This window comes from Asparagus officinalis, chromosome 3, assembly GCF_001876935.1.
Source record: "Asparagus officinalis chromosome 3, Aspof.V1, whole genome shotgun sequence".
NCBI lineage: Eukaryota > Viridiplantae > Streptophyta > Magnoliopsida > Asparagales > Asparagaceae > Asparagus > Asparagus officinalis.
Window position 1 is genome coordinate 111,905,304 of NC_033796.1, and position 12,390 is coordinate 111,917,693.

At 38.6% G+C, this 12,390-nt stretch overlaps 2 protein-coding genes across 3 annotated transcripts in view; one reads left to right on the plus strand and one right to left on the minus strand.

Annotated features, from left to right (window-relative positions):
• The window catches only part of LOC109835772 (tRNA-dihydrouridine(20/20a) synthase-like), a 9,092-nt gene extending 8,607 nt beyond the window's left edge, over positions 1-485 (minus strand). For both annotated transcript variants that reach the window (XM_020403789.1, XM_020403788.1), the window contains exon 1: positions 348-485. The gene's annotated coding sequence lies outside the window, so the exon portion shown is untranslated. The remainder of the gene's footprint in view (positions 1-347) is intronic.
• Positions 6,453-11,262, plus strand: LOC109832464 (basic helix-loop-helix protein A-like). Its single transcript, XM_020399819.1, is given in 10 exon segments — positions 6,453-6,812; positions 6,997-7,074; positions 7,076-7,234; positions 7,647-7,743; positions 7,882-7,896; positions 7,987-8,043; positions 8,932-9,406; positions 9,707-10,104; positions 10,611-10,991; positions 11,075-11,262. Coding segments are annotated over 10 exon segments (1,851 nt in total). The 5' UTR covers positions 6,453-6,696; the 3' UTR covers positions 11,150-11,262.

Here is a 12,390-nt window from a genome sequence, read left to right on the forward strand (position 1 = left end):
AAACATCATAATATGCTACAGAGTTTGGACAAACATTTAAATGCTTTTCCTCATTAATCGAAAAAAGAGTAAATTTATCTTGATATAAGCCCTAAAAATCTATAATTTATTAAAAATGACTAGAAAAAAAAAAGATATGAACTGTGAGGGTATCTGAGCCATTTTCGAGTTATTTCAACAAAAAATTTTACTGATTATATCAAACTACAGCTTCGTTCTGGGCTCAAAATAAGAGTTGATTTCCTCTGGTATTTCCCACATTAGTCCCTTAAATCTTTTAATGTTACTAAATACACCCCGAGTAAGATAAAATCACCGTTAAAGATTGAAGTGGAAGATGAAGGTACCTGAAACACAAATCTTCGCGGTTGGAGAGAATTCTTGGACAAAGAAATCAGAAGGGGATAGGGCGGGCTCAGGGCCTCAGGCTCAGGCTCCGTACTAATGGATGGAAGAGACGGGAGCTTATTTTGGGCTTCATTGGGCATTGCTCAGTGGGCTGCATTATTTATACCATATTTTGGGTTCAATTCGTCCTATTTATATCGGTTCTTTGGTCTAAAATTGGGCCTGCTGTCCTGTCAATGCAAAACTGCTGCAAAGAGTGCAGGGTTCGTCTACATTGGTCCCTTTAAATGCTTTAATATTATGAAATTAGCCCCTCATATCATTGCTATAAGGTCCCTTGATTCTTTAGTTGTTTTAGAGTTAGTCCCCTTAGATCATTGAAATTGCTATCATGCCCCCAACACTAAAAAAAGTAGTAATAACTAGACTGCACTTTGCAAACTACTCTCAAACTACTACGCCCAAGATTGCGGGGGTCCTCAAAAACTCATCAACTTTGATGCCAATCAAAGTTGGAAGGATCCCACACTTTTGTGTGCAATAGTGTAGGAGTAGTTTGTAAAATGTAGTCTAGTTATCAATACTCTTCTAATAACTCGTTTCAAACTAATCCCTACAATTAAGGAGTAATGGTAGCAAGATATAAGAATTAAGGGACTTAATAGCAATTTCGATGTAATGAGGGACTGATTTCAAAATATTAATAGTTAAGGTACTAGTATCTAAAATGACCAAAAATGTATTAATGAAATATCTCGGAATGACTAGTAAAAAAATCTCAGAATAATTATATGGTGTGAAAAAAAAATGTATATGTGTAGTGTAAAGTGGGTAAAATTTTACATTATACTACCAAAGAATGCAATATTTTTCAACTAGGGGAGAGGAAGTTTGCGGAGGCAAAAATTAGGACGGAAGTACTATCCACTTGATGTGATATACCCTAAAAGTTCCATAATTTTGGATTTTCTTTATTTCTTATCTGTGAGTGGAAACACTAGTTTTTAGGCCATAAAAGTATTCAATTATAGACATGATAATTATGATTTAATTAGTTCATGTGAACATATGTATATAACTCTTATCATATTTTATGTAAAATTACACTCGATCTTATTTTCATGGGCTAGCTGCAAATAGACTCTGTGCACTATTTCTCGATTTGTGTATAGACTCCTTGTGGTTTCATAGGTTCAGATAGACCCCGTCTAATATTTGCAATTCAGAGGTCCGTCAACACAAATAGAGCTATAGGGGGCTATCAGCACTTGCACTATAATTAGGGGGTGTATCCATAATTAACCTTTTTTATTCAAATAAATTCATAGCCGTTGCGACCATGATAGATGGTAATTACAAAGAAAGATATGAAATTCTACTATATTTGCCCATGCAGTCCGGATTCAAGCTTTATTGATGTTTTTATGGCCTCGTTTGGCAAAGGGTTAAGAAAGTGGGATTAAAGAGAATGATTAACGTAGTTAGCCCATTCGATAACCTAATTATTAACCTGTTAAATAAGTTTTATTTTAGCCATTGTGGTCAGTTTTAGTGTTTGAGAAAAATAAGGATTTTGACTGTTTTCTTTATAAATAAAAAAATTAACTTTTAATCCTTCTAAATACGAGTATTAGTAAACCACTCATTTTGAGAGATTAACTCATTTTAATCCCTTTAGAGGGGTTAGCCTAACCCTTATGCATTTTTTGCATTTGGCAAATTATGAAGGATTAACTCATTTTAACATTTCTATAAAATTTTTATGTTTAGAGGGTTAAGAAAGGTTTAAGTTTCCTTAACCCCCTCACTTAACCCATTACCAAACGGCACTATGAAGAGCAAGTTTATAAAAAGAAAAAAGAAAAGGAAAAGGAAAAGTCGAAGGTAAATAATAGTATTAAATCTTTTAATACTCTGAAATTAGCCCGTACACTTCATTGCTATTAGGGCCTTTGATTCTTTAGTTGTTTATACCATTAAAATTGCTATCATGCCTCCCAATTCTGATAAATAATCCCTATAGTTAGGGAGTAATGGCAGCAAGATAAAAGAAATAAGGGACCTAATAGTAATTTTGAGGTCACGAGGGACTGGTTTCAAAATATTAAGACTTAAGGGACGAGTAGCTAAAATTGTATTATTGAAATATTCCAGAATGCACGGGAAAAATAATCTCAGAATAATTATATGATGTAAAATAATTTAGAAAGGTATATGTGTGTAGTGTAAAGTAGGTAATTTTTGCCGGTCGACCGCGAGATCAGCTGCGGTCGATCAGAAACGTGCACAGGTCGAAGCAGGTTTCTGGAGTTGGGAGGGTCAACCGCCGGGGTTCGGTTGACCGGCCAAACCTTGTAATGTTTTTTATTTTTGTCGATTTCTGGGCGGTCGACTGCGACGAATTTGGCGGTCGACCGCCAATCGGGTTTTGAGTTGGGTTTGGATTTCGGACCCGTTTCGTTATGAGCTGATATATAACCCTAAACCTGATTAATTAGGGTTAAGTAAGGACGATTTGAACAGTCTTTAAGAGAGGATTGTTGCATCCTTTGTGGGAGGATTTATGAGAGATCTAGAGAGCTTTATTTGAGGGTTTTTGGTAAGATTTGAAACCCTATTTGTAATTCTATTTATCTCTAATAGTAAAAACTCCCCCCTTATTGTCCCGTGGACGTAGGCAACTTGCCGAACCACGTAAATTGGTTTGTCTTGCTGTGATTGTGATTTGTGCTTGTGTTTTGGTTATGATCTTTCTCGTTCTTGTTCGTGCACTATTTGGCTTTCGAGTTCCGCTGCGCACATGTTTGGTGGAAAATTTGTAGTAAAAAGAATGAAAGAAAATTAACTTGTATTCTCTCGATCTTAATTATAATTTTGGTTTCCCGATTACAAAAGAGAGGAAAATGATCTCGATTCTCCCCTTTGTTTAGTTCTGGGTTCTTTACGGTGGCGATGGAGTGCCTCCCTCGAATGCTCGCGTCGGGTTTGCTCTCCGTTGACGATCCGAACGTCTTGATTCACTAGAACGATATCTTCTCCTCACGATTTGACGTTGTGGAGAACTTGCCTGGTAAGTTTTAGAACTCTTAACGAGTTTGAAACTCTATGAAAGAGTTAATTTAACCGAAGGACGATTATAAGCCAAGGATGAAGAAGGTCCTGTTGCCGATCTCCAAAGCTCCAGCAATTCCCCAAAAAAGCTAGCTGAATATCTCTTCTTTGCTGCCAAACTCCAGGGTCAATCTAAGCCAAGAAGTTCTAACCATTAACTCGGTTGAGTTTCTTCTTATTTATAGGGGATTAAGGGGGTGTAACCGCCCCTTAAATCACTCCTAAGTGGGGTGTAACCGCCCCCAAATCGTGGGAAACGGTTTTGGAACCGTTCAAGGGTTTAAAGGGTGTAATCCCCCCTAAAATCTCTCCATAATGGGGTGTAACCGACCCCATTAAGTGGAGATACGGTTTGAAGACCGTTCAGGTTCTGTTTGAACCAGTCGAATGCAAAAAACGCGGGTCTGACCCCCGTGGGTTTGACCCTCACGTTTTAATGTTACAACGCGGGTTCGACCCCTGCGTTTTGATGTTACAACGCAGGTTTGAACCCTACGTTTTGATATTGCAACGCGGGTTCGACCCCTACGTTTTGATGTGGCAACGTGGGTGTAGACATTAAAAAAATGCCAAAATTCGAAAGTTGAAAAGAGAGGTCAGGGAAACGAACCCCTTTTCAATAAGAAACGAGGTTCGTTGTTTAGAAAAAGAATCAACCTCGAAAACGAGAGTCGCCATGCAGCGGAACTCAACGTTGAAAGATAAAGTTCATTATTGAATGAAACGGAGCCACGAAAGTCGGAACTCGTCATTGGATACGAGGTTCGAGGTTCACTAGCGGATACAGGGTTCGAAGCTCGTCGTTGGACACGAGTTGAACTCTAGCTACCAAAGATGAACATCGTCATTGGATACGAGGTTCGAAGTTCATCATCGGAGGTAAAGTTCGTCAATGAAAACAAAGCTTGTCATCAGATTTAAAGCTCGTCAGTGAAGACGAAGCTCACGAGGCTCGCCACGCAGCAAGGCTCGACATCAAAGACGAGGCTCGCCACGCAGCGAGGCTCGACATTAAAGATGAGGCTCGCCACGCAGTGAGGCTCGACATCAAGGACGAGGTTCGCCAACGCAGTGACGTTCGTCACCCACATTAAATCAGGCTGTAACGGTCACGAAGACCTAATTAGCCACATGGGCTAAATTCAAGGAGTCAGTTACGCCACGACTCCACAATTGCAGCGCATCAGTTACGCTCACGACTCCACGATTATAGCATGTCGGTTACATGCTCAAACTCCTATAAATAGCCATCGATGGCTACATAGAAAGAGTTCGGTTGATTATTCTTGATTGGAGATTTTCAAGCTTGGACTTAGAGAATCATCAGAGCTTAAAGTTTCTGCACGTCAATCCGGAGTTCGAACCTCGATTCCAGCCGGTTAACCTACGTCAGAAGTTCTTACGATCATGGTCTGATCGTCAACGGGAGGAAAGCTCGACTCAAGCATCGGGGGAAGCATCCTTTCGTCACCTAGAACCCACCTTTAAACAAAAGAGAATCTGAATTAATCTTCTCTTCCTCTGTAATCGAGAGAGAGTGAGTGATTGTACGGGTTCGTACCAAGTGATCGAACCCAGTTTTCTTAAAACAAGAGAATCAATCAATCTTAAATTTTTCGACCCTACAGTGGGTTCGACCCCTGCGTTTTGATGTTGCGACGTGGGTTTAACCCCTGCGTTTTGATGTTGCAAAATGGGTTTGACCCCTGCGTTTTGATGCTGACACACGGGGAGGACCTCCGCGTTTTGGTGTGGCAACGCAGGGAGGACCTATGCGTTTCGTTCTGGAAACACAACCACGAGCTATGTACTTTGAATCTGGGACGCATAGATGAGCTCTGCGTCTGGATATGAAGAGACCGTCAATTTGTAGTCTCTTTTACTAGAACGTTGCAAAGACCGTCATCTTGTAATCTTCGTCTTGGCTCCTTTGAAATATGTAGTCTCTTTTACTAGAACGTTGCAAAGACCGTCATCTTGTAATCTTCGTCTTGGCTCCTTTGAAATATGAGAGTCGTCAGATTGTAACTCCCGATGTTGATTGTGAAGGCTGTTGATTAGAGCTTCCATCAGTTGTTATGAAGGTCGTCAGATTATAACCTTCAGTGATCTACGTGAAAGTCTTCAAACTGTAGCCTTCTGAAAGTCGTCAGATTGTAACTTCCATCATCGGTGTTTGATGGGTGATCAGCTATCTATTGTGATTTTTAGATAGCCTACAGCACAACAACAAGCTCCATAAATTCGGATCTTCTTTACTTCTTATATATGAGGGAAATTAGACTAATTTTTATAATCATGATAATTATGATTTAGTCCATGTTTACATATGTATATACATGTATATGTAAGTCACTCTTATCATATTCTCTATAAAATTGCGGTCGTTCTTATTCTCAAATAGACTCAATGCACTATTGCAATTTGCATAGAGACTCCTTATAGTTCCATTGTTGTTGCAGATAGATTCCCTTTAACTAATTGCCATCCCCAAAGTTTTGATTTTTTTTTAAACTCTTAATAAAGTTTAAAAAAATTTCATTCTAGGGTTTGTTAACACAACTAGAACTACAATGGTCCATCTGCACTTGGGCTATATATAGTATAGAGGGTCTATCCGTCATTAACCTTTTTTAGTCAAATAAATTAATTGCCGTTTACTCCCGTTTGGATTGATTTTTTAAAGCTGAAAAATGGGGGAAAGCTGCCAACAATATCAGCTTTTTCGCAGCTTTCCCCCAAAATCACCTCTTAAAGAGACGATTTTGGGGGGAAGTTGCCAAAAAGGCTGACATTTTTGACAGCTTTCCCTTATTTTACAGCTAAAAAAAACAATCCAAACGGGCCCATATAGATGGTAATTACAAAGAAAGATACGAACTTCTACCATATTTATTGCACATGCAGCTCGGATCCAAGCTCTACCCGTGTTTGGGTCAGCAAGCCTAAAATTTAAGAAGAAAGAAAAGGAATTAAGAAAAAGTAGACGGCATATTAATTTCGTCCAAAAAGAAAACATTGCAATTTAGGACGGCGTAATTAAGAAATTAAGGGACTAAGTAAGCTGAGCTGGCAGTTACCGACCGGTATAACGACCAGTCAATCGAAACCCCAAACTATGTAATTACAGAAAGCGAAGCCCATCCTCCATTCAAGAACCTAACAAGAACGTAGTATAACAAATTAATTAGAGATCACTGCCTGCACCCTCTCCTCCTCCTCCTCCTCCTCCTCGAGATGAACGATATTGCTCGGTCCATCAGCAGCACCGGCCTGCAGCAGATGCTGCAGCTGGCTGTGCAGAGCGTGCAGTGGACTTACAGCATCTTCTGGCGTCTCTGCCCACGGCAAGGGTTAGTTAGCAATTAAATAAATGTCATGTATGTAATTGATTAGCACTGTAATATTATCCACTTAAGCATATGTAGGATCATTAGATGCATGCATGTTTAATGTATACAAGGGCTGCATCTGCAAACATTAATATTTGATTAAAAACCTCTACCTAAGTAAGCAATGCATCATGTACTTGTGAAGGATTCTGGTGTGGGGAGATGGCTACTACAACGGAGTCATAAAGACTCGGAAGACGGGCACGGAGGAGGCCGTGCCTGCAGAGAAGCCAGAGCTGAGCGCGACTCTACGCGCTCTGTCAACAGGCGAGGCCAACCAGCAGGCGGCGCAGGCCATGCACTGCCCTGTCGCCTGAGGACCTGACGGAGTCAGAATGGTTCTATCTCATGTGCGTCTCCTTCTCCTTCCCTCATGGGGTTGGGTAAGTAGTTAATCTTCACAGTATTGTTTCGAGAATAAAACTATATCAATCCTCAATTTTCACTTTTTTTTTTTTTTTTGTGTAATAGATAGAAGGGGCTTCAGTTGTTCAGGTTCAAATGTTGTTGCTTACTGAATCAACACAAATTTAGAAAAGTACTACTGCGTGAGTCCAGATTTTTATCCATGCCTCCACGAGGAGGCATGCCTGAATATCATATGTGCTTGTATCTTGGAGGTGTGGAGGGAACAAAGACTAGAGTTTATGTTTTTGTGTCTTCTTTTATTTGGACTGGGTTTAGATCTATGCCGAGTAATATTTTCAAAGATAAACACAAGTTTTGAAGTAGTTTTGAATAGTTTGTCACATATTTGTCCCATAAAATGTGGCAAATAAATATGTATTAGTGCAGGTTACCAGGTAGGGCTTTTGAGAGGCGACGGCCAGTTTGGCTCACGCATGCAGATGAGTCTGACAGCAAAGTTTTCTCAAGGGCCATTCTAGCAAAGGTACTTAAATCCTTGAGATGCCTGCCAATAATTGTTCATCATAGTAAAACATTTGCCAGGCTTTGGCATTTTATTTCCCAATTCCAAAAACTGACATCCCTATCTATTCATTCTTCGACGAACGTAAATGACCAATAGAGCGCTTGCATTCAGGTTCCACCTCTTCTGAAAGACCCAACTTATCTTTTTGCTGAGAAAAATATTATTACCAAATTTTTTCTCCCTCCATGTTTGATATTGCAGACGGTGGTGTGCATTCCCCTCGTGCACGGGGTTCTTGAACTTGGCACTACAGAGAATGTGAGTCCTGATTATCTCCCACTTCAATTCTGCAAGGCAATAGATATGATGTGCTGATTTGCGGTACTTGGGGGCTTACTTGGTTAATAAGAAACAGAGCTACAACACCAAGTTAATTTTTTGTTCCAGTTTTTGGTTACCTAAACGATAATTTGGGTTTCATCGAAGAATATTGCACCATCTGTTGCCGTCAATTTGGTTGTCCCCAACAAAATGTTGCAAGATTGTGATAGATAAAAAAATTAAAATTAAAAAAATAAAAACAATGTCATGACCTACCGTGTGATCAATTAGTGAACTCCAAATCCAAAAATGTAAAATCATTTTAAGATTTAAGCTAAACAAACTTGATTGGCAAGGAAGATATATTCCATACAACAAAATATGCAAATCCAACAATTCTTGCAATCCAAACTTTGATTTTACAGTTGAAAATACAATTCCGATAACTAAGGTAAAGATGTCCCAATGGTGAGCTTGAGGCTAATTTCCTGCAAATAATTTTGCATGGAACATTTTTATCTGCTACATTTGATGCACTTAGAATTGCAGCATACCAGACAACCTCTTACAGATGCAACAATGTTGATATTATTGGTTTGTAACAAAAACAAAATGAGAAACTTAACTACCAATCTATAATTATACCTAAATGAAAATTTTATGTTGATTGATCAGTGAGAAAGTGAACATTGACAATACCAATAACATAATTCTGAAACTGGGTTCACAGTTTTAGAGTCTATTGTCACCACGTAATAGTAGATGAATCTGTTAGAACAAAATGAGCCCATTTTTTGGAAAATCCTTTTTTTTTTTTTTTTTTTGAGAAATCTCCAACAATATCCATATCAATCATCAATGGCAACCTTAACTCATATCTAACAGGTTGAAGAAGATATGGAACTGATCCAGCTCGCCAAGAGTTTCTTCACATATCAACATGATCATCGTCCAAGGCCTGCTCTATCAGAGCACTCCGCCTCGAACTCCATGGCACAGAATTCAGATCAACACATGTTCCATCTTCAACCAACACCACCAATACCCCAACCGGAAACTTTAGACCCTCATGAACTCAATCATGAAAATGAAAATGATGGCGATACCGATGGTGACAGTGTTTATGAAGATGATGATGTAGAAGTAGGAATAGATACAGAATCACAAAATGAGATGTCAGAGGGTTTACAGCTTGGTTCCCTAGATGATTGCTCAAACAGTTTGGATGCAGAAATACAAATACTGATGGCAGGTAATACAAGCAGCAGCCAATCTGACCATCTACATCCCCAGTACAACTCCAACAGAGCATGGCATCCCGTACATGAAGAATTATGCAGTGGGTTTCCAAAATCATCAGGTATCAGACATGTGACAGAAACTATTTCTATAACAGCTAAATGATCATAGCTTTATAATAATTAGTCTGACTCTTTGGTTTATCACTTCTTGGGGAAAAAACACTATAAATGTTTAGTGCCAATAAATCTAAATTTAAAGAAATTATAACCACGGATAATCGCATCAAATGGGTTTCACTGTTAGATCTATGGGACTATAAACACTGACATAATGTGCGTGCATGCGTTTATGTTCCTCATTGTTACATGCATTACTTATTTTTCTATTTTCTCCGTGGGTACAACTCAAATCCAAGAAGTATCAGCAGAAGATGCCCATTACTCAGAAACAGTTTCAGTAATCCTCAATAGCAACTTAAGACGGAGTGAGCAAAACACCCTTACTCAATTGGCTCAGTCTCGTAGATCAATATTTTCTACTTGGAGTTACGAAGATCATATCCTTAATCCAATTTCATATGAAGGCACTTCACAATGGCTGCTAAAAAATATCTTATTTCGTGTCCCTAATCTCCATTTCAAGGACAAAATTGGAAACTCGCCCAGGGTAGAAGTGGGAGAAGGAGGGAACAGATTCCGTAAAGGTACACCGCAGGAGGAACTAAGTGCTAATCATGTGCTTGCAGAACGTAGAAGAAGAGAGAAGCTGAATGAGAGGTTCATTATCCTTCGTTCATTAGTTCCATTTGTGACTAAGGTATGACACTCAATTGCTTATATGAGATATTGCACTAAGATACATCACCTGTTTCAGTGCGTACGAAATCAACGTGTCAGTTGTGGATAATTTGAGAGCTAGCTAGCAACGTTCTTACTATTGAATTTTAGGGGAAACTCCCCCTTAAACTCATTTTGGCCTAAACCAGTTCAGTTCTAGACCACCTTCCTCCTGGTCTAAAAGCCAAACTTTTAACTGAAAGTAGTTCAAATCTGGTTCAGTTTTTTTGCCAAACTGAATTCTAGCCCTTAACCAGATAAGTTCCACAAAACCTAGTTAGTAGGAGAGTTGCCAAACAGACCCTTGGATTTCTATGTGGTTTACTTACTAACATGGCTTCATGTTGGCGTTGGAAAATGTGGCAAAAAGCTAAATTTTGTCTCTTCATCGTCACATTTTGTTATAAACATAAAAAAATTTAGTGAGATAAGGCAACAGTTCATTCACATGGATCGAATACATTGACATGTTTGTATTTGCTGCAGGTGGATAAGGCTTCAATCTTAGGCGATACTATTGAGTATGTAAAACAGCTAAAACGGCGAATACAAGAACTTGAATCACGAAACAAGATTACTGAGAGTGATCAGAAGTGCAAGGCAAGAGTTCATAACACAAGGAAGCTTAGAGTGGTGGAACACAGAAAATTAACAGAAAGTAAGTCAAGTACTATAACAGTGGAGGCCCTTAGTTCAAGTGTGCAGGTTTCCATAATCGACAACAATGCCCTTATAGAGTTGCAATGCCCTTATAGAGAGAGACTCCTGATGCACATAATGCAGACGTTAGATCAACTCAAGTTAGAGATTACTTCCATTAAGTCTTCTTCCGTTAATGGAATGCTCAGTGCACAACTACAGGCAAAGGTAGAGAATTGTTCCAGTTTCTTCAAACCTTCATAGGTGGTCAGTAACATTTCTGTTAACAATTTTTATTTACCCAATTGCAGGTGAAGGACATTGACAAGAAGAAGGCCAGCCTTGTTGAAGTAGAAAAGGCCATTTACCAGGTCTTCTCTCAATAGCGCATACTAGCTACGAAATAATCAAGGAATGAAAGCCAAAAAAAAATCCCAGGATACATAACCAAGCTTTAATCAACTTGTAGCAAAACTTACCTTAAAATCTTACGGTAATACAATACCTTGTCACTGTGATTGTTTGTGCTCACATTAGTAATTTCATTTTTGTGGTACCTTCTTGTGATTAGTTGATCAGGTAGATGTATACCATATTGTTCTTTAAGCAATAACGTTATTGGGAGACTTAAGACCTTCAATTAGGAGAACAATTACTTAATCGGCTATTTGTGTTCCATTTATTTCACTTTGAAGGAATGAATATAGCTAAGAGTCGAAGATGTAATGTTTTCCCTGCAGCATGCAGTTGCAACCCATCCATGTTTCAAAACATTTTTAGCAAAGTTACCACAATATATTTGATGTTCATTTTGAGTAGAGGAGCATGGGCACCCAAACATGAAATCAGATATACAGTTCGGGCTGATCACAAAAATATAGTAAGATGTAGGTTAGAGAGAAAAGTATTCTTTCAAAACAATTTCTCACTAGTCCTCTTCTCTCTGCAAACCCTTCTCCCTTATCCTTTTTTTTTACAATTTTCTCTAACACCTATGAGCTACTATTTTTTTCTTTCCATATTATTTTATTTCAACTAGCCTGACAAGATGAATCCAAGAAATGAAAAATGAACTGCTCCTGCGTATGTGAAACTAAGGAATTGCTGCTTAGTATGCGAAAATTGTGAGTGCAATCGTAATTACTGTCGTAATTTATAGAAGTTGAAGCTACAGAATAAACTATTTTTTTACTGCGTAATTGAAGCCTTTTACAACTGTAGTTGCAAAATTGAATCATTGTTCACAAAATTGACTTCTAGTTTTGGTTCCTCGACACGGTTTTCAACAACAATTGGTATCTGCGCACAACCGATGAAACACGGAGGCAGTCACCACTTCAATTCTATGTAATTGTATGTAGATGAAATCGTTAAGAGGACAGAAGCAAAGCAAAGAGCGTCACATTCATGTAAATATCATCAAACAACGGGCGAGATATCCAAACTCTAATTAGCTATATATATATTACACACAATTCAGGCTTTTCATTCCGTACGCATCATCGTATTACAGTAAAACGCCATTCGAATCGCAAGTCACAAAACAAGCGTAATAAAACTTTGGAAAAATAAAATAAAATAAAATAAAAATCACGCGGTGGGAAGAACCTTCTTGACAATCTCGTCG